General features: G+C 32.2%; 1 protein-coding gene across 1 annotated transcript in view; it reads right to left on the reverse strand.

The window, feature by feature from the left end:
* The window catches only part of DNAH7 (dynein axonemal heavy chain 7), a 208,981-nt gene that overhangs the window by 41,457 nt on the left and 152,211 nt on the right, over window positions 1-15,313 (reverse strand). Inside the window, 5 exon segments of the mRNA XM_081050696.1 lie at window positions 241-435; window positions 1,305-1,431; window positions 6,676-7,011; window positions 7,719-7,852; window positions 14,866-15,056. Coding sequence (XP_080906822.1) covers window positions 241-435; window positions 1,305-1,431; window positions 6,676-7,011; window positions 7,719-7,852; window positions 14,866-15,056 — 983 coding nt within the window.

The following is a 15,313-nucleotide window of genomic DNA, read 5'->3' on the forward strand; positions in this document are numbered from 1 at the left end:
TTAAGGAGCGTGCAGCTTTTTTTTGCATCTCCACACATTTCAAGGAATTTTAATAGAAGTTCAAACAGAACCACTGATTCAGAAGGTAGAGATAATATAAACCTAAACTTTGATTTGAACATCTGACCAGCTATTTAAAGCTTACTTGAATCTTGTTTTATTCAAAGATAAGAATAAATTATTTAACATTATTTTCTCCATTTACAAACTTTGGAATAAGCAAGAGAATTAAAAACATACCAAACTATCATATACTTTTTTCCATTCATCCTTTAAGTGCATAAACTCCTTACGAATGGTTCTGAAGGTAGGCAAATCATCTAGTCGACATATTTCATCCCAGGATTTTTGAGGAAGCCATGTACAAGGGTTGGCATGAGGATTATCCAGTCCAATGCCACCAGTTAGCAGAAATCTCCACTCAACTTTATTAATCTTTTGAAAACAAAGTAACATGAAGAGTTAGAAAAGAGTTCATCACATATATAGTAAATTTACAATCATTTTTAAAAGAATTGACTGTTGATTTTGTAATGTCAGGTATGAGTCCTATGAAATTCTGATATAACTGTTTATTACTAAGAAACCAATGTATCCATTAAAATCAGTTTTCAAAATAGTTCCATTTTAGCAAGGTACTTTTTCATAATTCTCTTCTGGAATTACTAATCTAAAGCATGAAAATCTGAATATATTCTATTTGAATGTATGTTTTCCAAATGACTGCTTAGAGTTCTGTAGGCTCTAAAAATTGTGGGAAAATAGAAAGGCATCAATTTGCCATGTTTTCATTCATTTTCTATCAAGTATAATCAGGTACTGCTATAAAACTTTTGCAAAAAAATGCAAGAATAAAGCCCTTTCTCTTTCAGAATTCAACCAATACATCATCATATGAAATCAATAAATCTTAAAAAAACAAAGTAGTGAATTTACACAACAGGTATTGTTCAATGCAAGTGATTAGATTTGACTAACTTGCACAAGTTCGGAAAAATATTACCATTTACACTATTGGTATAACTATGTCAATCTATTTGGTAAATTTATATGCATACTTATGTGAGACTCTAATAGGAACTGATTTCTTTTAAATTCAAGCATACAAAAGTTTAAGTAACAGTTACACAATGAACTCTGTTCTTAATTTATATTTCAGTCCAGTTGTGATGTCTTGTCATAATTATAATATCATTATTGTTTATTTACAACTTTTAAAATATATATTCCCATACAAATTAGTAAATTAATGAATCAATGTTAATATTATGGATTTTTCCCCTACAAATTAAAACAGTACTGACCGCGCCCTCATGTATCAGAAGATTTACGGTTAGACAAAAGGAAAAGAGTAGCTTGTCCTTTTCAAAAAGTGACCGGCAGATATTAACATAGAGGGAATACGTAAAGTGATCCTTGAGAGTTTGAAGCCTAAGAATCAACAGAAAGAAAAGTAAATAAATAAAAATGCATCATACTTTAAAGAAAATGCTCTTAAGGAAACCTATTATCAACCCTTTAGATGTCTGTTATTTCAATAAGCTTTCTGGTCAATTACCCCCCAAACAATTAAGGATCATCATAAATTTGAGAGCTACACAATATAGAAACTCCAGTAGAATTGCATTTTATTTTTGACTGATTTTTTTTAGACTTAATCTTCCTTTTGGTAAAAAGTCAATGCATTGCATATTAATCTATTACGTTTAAAAATCTGTGGACTGTTTTTAATGATAAAACATTTCTTGGGGTAAAATTTGACTTCCCTATTTGATAAACACTTCCAAATATTCTATATTCTATATTAAACAGATCAAAATTAATAGTTCCTTTATTAAATGAACATTAAGTTTAGTAATGTGCGACTCTGCTCATAAATCATTAAAAACTGGAGAAACCACAAACTTAATAAACTACATTTTTTACCACATAGACAAAATATGCAAATCACAGTATTTGCAACTAACAAAATTTTAGTAAATGTTAACGTGCAATCTATATTCATAATAATTCTTAACATGAAGGTAACATTTCAAGCATTTTCACTTATTTATCTCATAAGGGAAATAAACTATCATTTAAAAGAAAATTTAAAATATTTTATTACATAGGTTATACTAGTTACAAGAGAAATAAACAGTTGGCTGAAAACATTTGTAGAGAGCTAATGATTGACATGAATTAATGGCCCAAACTATCTAAGCAGGTCAATTTATCTGAAGGAAAAATTAGCATAGTTTGATTACGATTAAGCAAAACTATATCGGTGTTCTATGATGTGTCTAGGAAAAAAAAAAACACCTACCAGTACAATCATATCTTGGCTGTTTCCAGACTGATATCCTAAGGTACTGATCATCCCAGATCTATTTTTTTTCTTACCAGCCTATTTCTTTAAATATTTTATCCCTGCCAACGTTCCCATAAAGAAAATTACAACAAATTGATATAGTTTACTTCTAGTTGAAAACTCTGAAAAAGAGCTTGGTAGAGAGAGCCTTGAAACTAGCTGCTGTAATATGGTTGGATTCTTTGAAGATTTAAAATAACCAGTTATTTTAAATGTCCCCATTTTTATGATAATAAATGGTCTTGTCACACATGGTATTTAATTTGTCTTATCTGTAATAGTACACTTAATACAGGGTGACTCAGGTTTGGTCTTTCTAGAATAAAATAAAAATTCCTGCACTTTAAAACAAACTTCCTCTTGTAGACAGGAGGTTGAAGGGAAGATTATAAGGGTCAATCATATGAGAAATCCAAGTTCGGTCTCATTAGTGCTAAAATGTAGATTAAAATGTGATATTTTAATAATCTGCTACAGTGAAAAAGAGGATAAAATGATCACTCTCAATGTTATTGCATGACACAATCATATAAGATTATTCCTGTTCCTCTGATGGAGTTGTACATTTGAATAACCTTCCAGGAAAGGAATTTATATCAGGAGTCTGAAAGAACTGAACACCTTGTCCTAATTTTGGATTCTAGCCTAAGGAAATAATCATGTGGACATTAATATTTATTGCAGCATTATTTATAATACGAAAGCTGAAGATTACTTACAAGTCTTACAATAAGAAAATTATGGTACTTCATAAAATACTATATTGTGTAGCTACTAAAAACTATATTTCACAAGAGTATTTCGAAAGTGATCTTGTAGAAGTGAAAGAAAAAGAAATAAACGTGTGTGTGTGTGTGTGTGTGTGTGTGTGTGTGTGTCTGTGTATATTTACATGTATTGCCTAGAAAGAGAGAGGAGAAAGGAAAAAAGAGAGAGGAGGGAGAAAGAGAGAGAAAGAGAGAGCAAGAGAGAGAGGAGAGGTGTCACAAAGCTATTGCCTAGTGAGATTTTTGTTTCTGTACTTACGTGTTTTTTTGCTACAGTTATTTATTAATTTTGCTATAAATTTTGATGCATTAAAATTTTTATTAGAAAGATGATCCAAATTATTAAGGCTATTTCGTAGTATATACTATAGTAGTCATAACATAATAACTGTTTGGTTGCATAGTTAAATAATTATTATGAATAATAACTTTCAGAAGACCAAAATAAAATATATTTTTATGTCTTAGTAAAAGGAAACGAGATAATTTTAGACCAATATTAAGATTCTAAAACAAATTATTCGTCTGGGGTTAATAGTCACATGCTTTTTTACGTCTTTAGTGTAGCTATACTACAGTCCAATAGTTGACTAAAGTTCACAGCTTATCTGATGTTTATCAATGATAGATAGATAAACAAATGATTCCTATGAGAACTCATTTTATCTTTAATTTATAAATGGGAGCTAGCTTCTTAATTGAAAATTGTTATTTTATTTAAAAAAGTAAGAAAAAGAAGGTTAAACATGACTGGCTAAAAGATTCTCTTTTGGTGTACCACTTTGGAACTCTGGCAGTATTTTTTAAAATGGAACACATGCATACCTGTGATCATCGATTTCATTCTTGGATACATGCCTATCAGAAATGTGTACCTACAAAAGCCATGTACAAGAATGTTGAAGGCAGCAAAAATTTATAATACTCCCAAACTGGAAGCTACCCAAATGTCCTCAACAGTAAATGAATAATTTGTGTAAGGACAAATGAAAATTAAAAATAGAGTTTTAATTCGCTCTATTGAAAATAAGGAAAAAGATTCCCCTCCCCTCCTTTTTCTTAGAGCATTTACTTATGAAAACTTAAAAATTAGAAGTACTTTCTCCCCTCTTTGAGAGGCATATAAATCCTTTAGAAAACTTAGGCCTTTTCTGGGATGGTAGGGGCTTAGCTATCTGTGCCTGGCTCCAAGTTGCAAAACTCCCTCCTATCATAAAGATACCAGACATTTGTTTTTACCACTGTCACTGCACCTTCATTAACTGGTAAAGTTAGGATGAGACTTCTATCTTTGCAATCTCTTGGTGGACTGCCTGTGATGCACATCAGAATCTGGTTTAATGCTTACTCATTAACAAGACTATTTCTTTCTTTACTACTTTGTGGAGAGAATCTGGATTGGGAGATGATTTTGTTGTTATACTTCCCTAACAATGTACTCACGCAATGGAATACTATTTAACAATGAGAGTGAATAAACCACTGCACGGTACAATCTGTAAAACAATATGTATCTCACTAGCACAAAGTTGGATGATTCCATTCACACATTGCTCGAAAACAGGCCAAACTAATCCATGGTGTTGGAAGTCAGGACAGTTATTACCTTGGGGGGAGGGGTTAGTGACTAGAAGGAAACACAAAGTGGGATTCTGGACTGCTGATAATGGTCTACGTCTTGATTTGGATGCTAATTACACAGGTGTGCTCACTTACGAAAATTCATTGAGCAAATACTTCTGATTTTGGCATGTTTCTGTATATATATTGACAACTTCAACAAATAAAATGTATTTTCAGAACATTTTTTTTCTATTTACTCTTTGGTTCCAGATTACACTTTTAGGATAACAATAAATATGATTTTAATTGTTTCTAAATTAAAGAATTTTAACTAAAAAGAAAAAGGCACTTTTTGTTTTCTACATTTCAACCAAATCTCACATCTGGGTAACACGATTTCATTTTCTATAGATCGCAAGGGGCTATACCACAGCTATAAAGAAACAGATGTCACATCTGTGGATGAGTTCTAATTTGCTATAAAAAGAGATAATAAAAAATAATTATTTTTAAAGCATAAAAATTGTTCTAATTTTTAAATCTTGTACACAAAATATACCTTTAAGTGACAGAGCAAAAAAATTTTTTTCTCTAGACTCCAGCAAATGCCTTGATTTAAAATGATAACATTTTGGTGGTTATTTTAACTAAGGTAGAAATTAAGAAATTCAGTGAAAAGCAAAACATTATTTACTGTGTGACTCCTTATGACTGGCACTGTGATAAATTCTAGAAATATTTAAAAAAAAATCCTTGCCTCAAGGAACTCAGATTTTAGTGTGAAAACCAGACATACTTTTTCAATTAACTAACATAACGCAAATGGCTGCGAACTTCTCTAAGAAAGGTCACTAAAAGTTTATTTTCTGTATTTCAGTAATCCTTGCTAATCTTGAAAAGCTCAGATAATTCAAGAAACAGAGAAATAAACTAAACATTTTCAAATATCAAAATATAAAAACAAAGTTTAAACTCTACCATCATGCATTTGTTTCCTGCAGATACCCTCTCCTCCCTCGCTTTCTTCTCTTTCTCATGGGCAGACATCTGAAAAATTGTTTGCTAATCCAAGTGTCAGTCTTATACCTTTATTAGCCTCATATTCAAACTTAAAAAATAATGAATGCTAAAACAAAAAGTTGCTTATTCTAAGAATATTTAAAATCTAGCAAAATTCTGCCATGATAAATGAAAGGAATTCAATTCAGATTTCAAGAGATTAACATCGTGGATTTCTAAAAAATAATTCTTAACTTCAAGTGATAAGTATTAATTCCTTTGTATATGAAAAATCAAGAAACTGAGGTACCTAGCTTCATACTGATCAATAAAACTATAAAGGGCAAAGGTTACAATGAGTTATTTTCTTTATTCAAGAAGTAATTTCATGTTATACTCCATTAAAAACATGTTTTAATACCAAACTAAAATCTATCTCACTGATAAAATGAATTTTATTCTATCACAGATGTACTATTAAGTAAGCTCTTAATTCCATTACTGATTGTAATAGCCAAGAGTAAAATAGGTATCTTACATAAATAAGAATAACACATATAATCAAAACAGGGAATTTTTTAAAACCCTGTTACTTGACAAATTTTATATATGTGTATATCAGAATATGAATTAATAACCTTTGGGACACAAGCTTATAGAGGGTAAGACTAATATCTTTTAGGGGTATTAACTACTCTTTCCATACCTACAATCATAAACACATTTTTCAAATGATAAAATGAGGTAACTGTTTCTTCTTTTTAGAATTACATTATAATTCTATATCTCTGTAAACAATTTCTTAGCAGACTGAATTTGGTCACATCTGTTCAATTTCTAACCCTCACACTTATTTCCGGTATAATGATTAATCAAGTTCATTTTACCTAGTGGGTATAATGCTCACACCAGTCTGAAATAATAAAAGCCACCAAGAACTGCTTAATGCTCATGCTTTAATTAGTATTAGTATTCATTACTCTTTCTTTTGCATACCTTTTTGACAAAATTTCTGATTTCTCTGAATTTTCAATAGACAAGATGAAAAGGTTAATAAACCAGGTCAGCGAGTATTGGTACATGGGCTCAATGTTAGCTAAATCAGCAATAGAAAAAAACAGGATAGTAGAATGAATGGCAATAGGACGATAGCCCATGCGGGTGGTATCAATCTTTCTCTCTGTCTCTTCGGCTACTTCCTGCTTTTGAGAAATCTCATTAGCCAAAGCCTTGGAGGAAGATAATATCTTAATAGCAGTTTCATCTTCTAATATATTGCCTTCCGAAGATGAAAGAACTTCTAAAATCTTGTCTTCTATTTCTTTTAACTGCCTGGAATAAAACACAATTTTCTCAGAAGAAGAAGAAATCATTTAAAATCACTTCACGTAGTATACAGTCTTTTATAAGAAACAAAGAGCTTGTAACCTAAAGAAATGCATCACTTTGTGACAAATATCCATAACGGTGATGTTGTATAATTTCTTATCTTGCAAAATGTCAAAAAGACAGGCTTTTCTGCTCCACTTCTCTTTCTAATGATCATTTATGTGGTAACTAGAAAGAGATATGGTAAGCCAATCTACTCTGCCATCAAGTATCTCAGCCCAAGAGAACAGGAAGTATCACTCCATTTATTTTCTGATATTTTCCATGATTTATTGAGCTTTACCCTTTCTACCCATGAAATAGATTATTATGAGCCGAAAGTGGGATGTAACACATTCATTTAGATTGTGCTCCAGGTAACCTCAGTTACAAAATAAATACTAAAACTATTGTGTTAAAACTTTGTTGAATACTTGAAAACACACGGCCTCTAGTTCTTCCAGTGCTTAAGAACATGTATGTAAAAATATACTCTGTAATGCAATTTTCCAAATTAACACAGAAGCACTGTAATATCTTATAGTTTCCTCTTAAATCTTGCCATTCAATGCACATATTAAGTCTAACAAAATAGATCTTTAAAATATACTTTAATTTATTCTAAGTGATCTTGAAACAAGAATATTTCTATGTTTTATAACATTTAAAACCTTTTGTTTTCAGCTCCTTGTAATATCAAGGCTTGTTTTTCTTCTTCAAGGTCTGGTCTTTCTCGTGCCACCACAATTCCCAAAAGCTGATCTTGCATTCCCTCAGAAGTTATCATGAAGTTTAATAATGTTACCTATAAATTAAAGAATATACAAAAATCGCATCATTGTTTCTCTTAAGAAAGCCTCTGCTTATATGCTGCAAGTTCTGACCTTAAAATAGACTCTATTTACTATAGCAGTATGTGTGAAAAGTGGAATTTGTAGAGACTATAACTAAGGATATAGGCAAGCTTTATTGATGGATTAAAAACATAGTAAAGTTTCTCATAGTCACAAATGTAATAATTTAAAAGTTTTTTTGTGATCAATTTATTTTTATTTCAAATTGGTCCAATTTCTGACAACTCTTTAACCCCCAAATCAATTACAATCTGGTTGGAAGCTATCTCTCATATTGGCCGGTCTAGCTGATTTATATTTTAAGAATTTATATTATATTTTAAGGTGAGAAAAAGAAAATCTTACAAAATGAGATAAGAGAAAAAAGAACACTGTGATTACTTGTCATAAGTAAAGTATATATATTCACAATCTGACAATCATATTATGTATTATAATATGTCATATAATCATATTACAATATGCTAATCAGCCACTATGGTGAACTAAGGAATGTATATTTCAATGGTGTCCATCAAGATGCAGTCTGCTAACACCTGCTTCATACCTAATGGCTCTTATAGGCAGGTCTTTTCCTGTTGCCTACATCTTAAAATTCTCCATTACCTGGTTCTTTCCCATAGGTGAGAAAGTAATCATGGCTCAGGTCTCCCTTTTTAAAAAGCAAACAACAGAACTATGTTGAATAACAATGGTAAGAGTGGGCAACCTTGTCTTGTTCCTGATCTTAGGGGAAAATGTTCAGCTTTTCACCATTGAGTATGATGTTAGCTAAGGGTTTGTCATATATAACCTTCATTATATTGAAGTACTTGCCTTCTATACCCATTTCAGAGATTGTTTTAATCATAAATGTATGTTGTATCTTGTCAAATGCTTATTCTGCATCTATTGATAGGATGATACGATTTTTGTCCTTTATTTTCTTAATGTGGTGTATCACATTGATCTATTTGCATATATTGAACCATCCTTGCACACTTGGAGTGAACCTTACTTGATTGTGATGTATAATCTTTTTAATGTATTGCTGTATTCAATTTGCTAGAATTTTGTTTAGGATTTTTCCATCTGTATTCATTAGAGATATTGGCCTATAGTTTTCTTTTGCGTGTGTGTTATCCTTGCCAGGTTTTGGTATCAGGGTAGTATTGGCCTAGTAAAATATATTAGGAAGTATTGTTTCTTACATTGTTTTGAAGAGTTTGAGAAATATAGGTTTGAATCTTCTTTGAATGTTTAGTAGAATTCACTAGTGAAGTCATGTGGTCCTGGACTTTTACTTTTGTGAGGTTTTTGATGATTGTTTCAATTTCCTTACTGTTAAATGGTCTATTTAGACTTTCCAGTTCTTTGTGATTCAGTCTAGGAAGGTTACATATTTCTAAGAACTTACCCATTTCGTCTAGGTTATTAAATTTGGTGGCAAATAATCTTAGTATTCTTGTGCGATCATTTGTATTTCTGTGGTGTCCATCATAACCTCTCTTTCACATCTGATTTTGTTTATTTGAGTCTTTTCTCTTTTTTCCTAGTGAGTCTAGCCAGAGGTTTATTAATTGTATTAATCTTTTCAAAGAACTGGCTTTTTGTAGCATTAATTTTTTCTATTGTCTTTTTATTCTCTGTTTTCTTTAATTCGGCTCTAATTTTTATTATTTCCTTCCTTCTACTGGCATTGGGCTTCATTTGTTGTTCTTTTTCTAGTTCTGTAAGATGTAATGTTAGGCTGTTTATTTGGGAGTTTTCTTGTTTCTTGAGATAGGCCTGGAGTGATATAAACTTCCCTCTTACTATAGCTTTTGCTGCAACCCAAAAGTTTTGATATGTGGTATTGTCATTCACGTTTGTCTTTATGTATCATTTCATCTCTCCTTTTATTTATTCTTTGACCTAGTTGTTCTTTAATAAAAGGCATCTAAATTTGGAATGAAGAATTGTCACTTTTTTCAGATAACATAATTTTTTATGTAGAAAATTTGAAAGGCTACACCAAAAATGTATTATTAGTTTGGTGCAAAGGGAATTGCAATTTAAAATTTTAAAAATAACTGCAAAAACCAAAATTACTTTTGCACTAACTATAGAAACAATAAACAAATATAGTAAAGTTGCAGGATACAAAATCAATGTACAAAAATCCACTGCATACCTATATACTAAAACTGAAATTTCAGAAAAAGAAATAAAAAGATTTATTTTTGCAATTGGAATAAAAAGAATAAAATACTTAGGAATAAATTTAACAAAGGATGTGAAGAACCTATACACTGAAAATTATAAGACATTATTAAAAGAAATTGAAGACACAAAGAGTAGAAAGATATTCTGTGTTCATGAATTAGAAGAATCAACACAGTTTAAATGGCCATGTCACTCAAAGCAATATACAGATTTAATGCAATCCCCATCAAAATACAAATGGCATTTTTTTCAAAAAATAGAACGAAATATCATTAGATTTGTATGTAACTACAAAAGACCTCAAATAGCTAAAGCAATCATAAAAAAAAGAACAAGGCTAGAGGTATCACACTCCCTGATTTCAATTATACTGCAAAGTAACAATAATCAAAATAGCATGGCAGTGGCAGAAAAACACACAGACCAATGGAACAGAATTGTGAACCGAGAAATAAACTCACATTTATACTGGCAAATAATTTTCGACAAAGAAGTAAAAAATATACAATGGAGAAAAGAAAGCCTCTTCAATAAATGGTGCTGAGAAAATTGGAAAGCCATATGCAAAAGAATTAAACTATACTGCTATCACTATATATCAAAATTAACTCAAAACGGATCAAAGACCTGAAACAATAAAGTATGTAGAAGAAAACATGGAAACTAAACTTATGTACTTTGGTCTTAGAGAGGGTTTTATAAATTTAACCTCAAAGGGAAGAGAAGTAAAAGTAAAAATGAATGAATGAGACTATACCAAACCAAAAAGCTTCTGCACAGCAAAAGAAACCACCACCAAACAAAGAGGCAACCAACTGAATGGGAGAAGATAATTGCAAAGAACACCTCTGATGAGGGGCTAATATACAAAATAGATAAAGAACTCATACAACTCAACAATAACAACAAAAAAAAACCCAAAACAATCCAATTAAAAAATGGGCGGAGGACCAGAACAGATACTTCTCCCAAGAAGACATACAAACAGCCACAGATATATGAAAAAATGCTCAACTTCACTAGCTGTTAGGGAAATGCAAATCAAATCTACAATCAGATACCACCTCACACCAGTTAGAATAGCTATCATCAACAAGACAAGCAATAACAAGTGTTGGAGAAACTCTGGGAAAAAAGAACCCTCATACACTGCTGGTGGAAATGTAAACTGGTATAGCCATCATGGAAAACAGTATGGAAGTTCCTCAAAAAATTAAGAATAGAATTACCATGTGACCCAGCAATCCCTCTTCTGGACATCTATCCAAAAAATTTGAAAAAATTTATTTGTAAAGATGTATGTACCCCTCTGTTAATTGCAGCATTACTCCCAGTGGCCAAGACATGGAACCAACCAAAGTGTCCTTTAATAGATGACTGGATATAGACTGTGTGGTACATATATACAATAGAATACTATTCAGCCATAAGAAAAGATGAAATACTGCCATTGTGACAACATGTATGGATTTTGAGATTATCATGCTAAGCGAAATAAGTTAGATAGAAAAAGTCAAGAACCATATGATTTCACTGATATGTGGATATAAAACTGAAGGCAGCAAGTGAACAAATAAGAAATAAACAAACAAAAACTCATAGATGCAGACAACAGTACGGTGGTCATCAGAGGGAAAATGGGTTTGGGGGTAAGTAGAAAAGATTAAAGGGGGTCAAATACGAGGTGACAAAAGGAGATTTGACTTTGGGTGGTAAACACACAATGCTATATTCATAGGATGTATTATAAAATTGTACACTGAAACCTATATAATTTTATTAACCACTGGCACTCCAATAAATTTAATAAAATTAAAAAAACAATGAAAAGTAAACCAAAAGCAAATAAATCATTCTCTTACTCTCACAATCCCTTCCAGCTATGGAACTATCAATCTCTCTTTGTGCCTTTATAACTCTACTTATCGAGATGCTATTTATATATGCTTTCTGTCCCCACCCTATTTCGTTCTTCAGTCCTCTGCAATCTGCTCTCATCCCTGCCTCTACACACCCATCAATACACACAGCAATAAACTATAGAAACTTTCTGGCTCTAGTCACCAATAAACCCATAAGCAAATAAACGCTCAGTTGATCTCGGCTTGAAAGCGCCCCCCTCCCCTTTTAACATCTATTTAGCAGTCTTCCTGCCCTCATGTCCTCAGTTAAGTTCTCTACCTGTCTTGAGCATCACCTCCCACGGTTCCCTTTTATGTGCCTTTCATTTGAGCTATGCTGAACTGTCTGTGGAATCCCATACACACCGACTATATGAAACGTTTGTATGTGTTTCAGCTCTGGCTGCTGAGTGGAACACCTATGTTGCTCTGCCTTTCCTAGTAAAAGAATATTTTTCTGCAGGAACAGAGTTATTTTGTTTTGTAAAAAAATTCCCTACCTGTGACAGGAATTGTACAACAGCTTCTTTCAGTACCCCTAGAAGGTGACTCCCTCATCCACCCAGAGTCAGGCACCTTCTCCAAGATGGTGTCCTCTGGGTCAATCTTCTCAACTTTCCCCTTCACTTACCCTGTGATGGGCTTTGGATGCCACTAAATATAGATTACGTGGGCATAATCATAACTTTAGATGGGATAATAAGCAATTCTTGAAATTGAGCAATTCAAAAAACTCATTAAATGTTGTTATATAATTCTCTACTGCTTTGGCACTCATTCATGGAAAAATTATAATTAAAGCTTTGAAGAAATTTTCCCTGTTGGTATGAGAAATCAAGTGCACTGGTTACATTTGCTTTAATCCCCCAAGTCATCGTCACAGTGTTTAGTGAAATGCACGTTTACAACTTTTACCTCATTGTATTCAGACATAAGGAGGTATTCATTCACATTCCATTAATGTTGAATCTTTTGAGATCAAGATTTTGCAAATATAGCTGTTAGCTCACAAATAACCATTTAAAATCATACAAATATGGCTTCACAATATTATTTTCATTTAGATTCAAAAGAATTATAGCAGCATAGTATCATCCGTTGGGTACTTTTGAAAGCAAAAGATACATAAAAGATCGTAAAAATAGGATCAAGAGGAAGTAGTTTAATTTGTAATGAAAGCAAATAACTGCTTCAGTATGTTTTCTAATCTCTGTTTAATCAATTCCCGCAATTAAAAATAATGAAGCAATAAGACACTCTAGGGAACTTAAGGATCTGGGTAGTGAATTACATATCAGCTTCCTTCCCACAGGGTTTTATGACTTCTATTACAGCTAGTTATTAGTGAACTAAAATTGTTTATGTTATTTGTGATATTTTCATAGATTTTACTGAAAAGTAAAAAAAGTTTTATATGTCATGTATTTAAAAAAATTTTTGTACCACAGCTTTGGTATTTTCTAATTTGTTTTTAATGCTCCCTTCTTTCTCATTTAAAAGTTAATAATGCTAATCATGAATACTCAGATAACAGTATGTGCTGGGCCTTATTCTAATCATTTTACATAGATTAACTTATTTAGTCTTCACATCACTCATGAGATAAACATTTATTATTTCCATTTTATAGACAAGGGAATTGTGGCACAGGGAGGTTAAATAACATGGCCAAAGTCACAAAATTGGCAAATGACAGACCTGGGATTTGAACCGAGGTATCTGACTCCAGACACCATGCTGTTAACTACTACTAGATAGTGCCTCTCCTAACAGGTAAATTAATAACAATTTTCAAGTGTTTAGGGAATATATCTATTTTAATTAATTAAAAACAGAGGCCAAGAATTTCCATGTTTCATGTTGTGTTTTTTAAAACGAAGCTCATGGGTCAGGCCACCTTCCCTCAGTCTTCCTGGTTTCCCTGAATGTCCAGTCTAAGGTGTATCCCCAACTCTGAGCTCTTGTTCGTCTTCCTAGTTCTAACTATGGTCATTTTACATACATATTATATGCAATGTAAACCTGTTGAAAGCAAGGACCATGTTCCTTCATCTTGGAAAGAATAAATTATGTCATCTTAGTGCTTCTTCTGCCTTCACAGATAGATGTCTACATGAATTTAAACATTTCCAATAAAGAACAGTGCTTGAACTTCCTGGATCAGTCGTGTCTCTTTATGTAACTTTCGAAATCTGAATGAATATTTCTTAATGTCCTCTCCTGCTAGCTTCCATAAATGAAAGCTATCTCTCCCACACTCCCTCCTTCCCTCCTTCACTCTTTCCACAAACATTTATCGAGTGCCATCCAGGGCTAAGAATTGGAAATAAAAAATGGAATAGCCTCCAGGAGCTCAGTTACAGAACAATGTTTTGAATCATTTTAGTCATTGACTAAAACTTTAAACTGACTTTATTTACTCTTTGAAGGAATTTTTAGTATTTTAAAAGAACCAGTGATCGAAAACAGTTCTTTTAAGTAATTATATAAAATCAGATAGCAGCAACCTTATTCTGAGAAACAAGAATGATGAATTTCTGTTCTTGAATTCCAATTTCAAGAATTAGCATATTATCATTTATTGCAAAGAAAGAATGTACATATATGCCACCTATTTTTAACCAGGAAAATCTAAGAATAATATCAGTTGTAGAAATTGGATTCTCATGGTCTTTTTTCACTGCATACTGAAGGCTCCTTTATTACTACATGCACACACACAAAAGCAACATTTGGAAATTATTATAGCAATTTCAGGAAATGTCAAACAAGAACAAAATCCATTTTTCTTAGGAAGACCTGTTCTTCTATGGCTCAGGAGGAAAATATAGTCATTAATTGTAAAATGTGATGAAGAAATATTCATTTTAGATACTGGCCTTTACTGAAGTTTCAGGAAGATAATGAGGATTTCTTAGCTTGGTAGTAATATAGAAACGGAAGTCTGGTGCATATTCAATGACAGTGTCCCCAAGTCGGATACATGTACTCCCACTCTGCTTAAAGGTCTGTTTTAGTAGAAGTGGTTCCAGGATGGGATCTAGTTCTTCTCCAACATTTTCCAGCAACACTGGAGTAAAATCAGAGAAAGATTCCACGTTATCTTAAATAGTGACTATAAATCTGCAACCGTCCAAATTCTTTCAGCTTTCCAGATCGCTGCTGTTCCCCGTCACCTGTAAAATTAATTTTGTCTTTTAAATAAAAGGAAATGATGTCATAATGATATCTATGGGAAGGGCTTACCTGGTGGATCTATCTGCACATCCTGCCTGCTTCCATACTGCTTAGCCATAGTGCTACTTGGGGCTCATCACTTGGTCTGGG

This window comes from Rhinolophus hipposideros (genome assembly GCF_964194185.1).
Source record: "Rhinolophus hipposideros genome assembly, chromosome: 6".
NCBI classification, from domain to species: Eukaryota; Metazoa; Chordata; class Mammalia; order Chiroptera; family Rhinolophidae; genus Rhinolophus; species Rhinolophus hipposideros.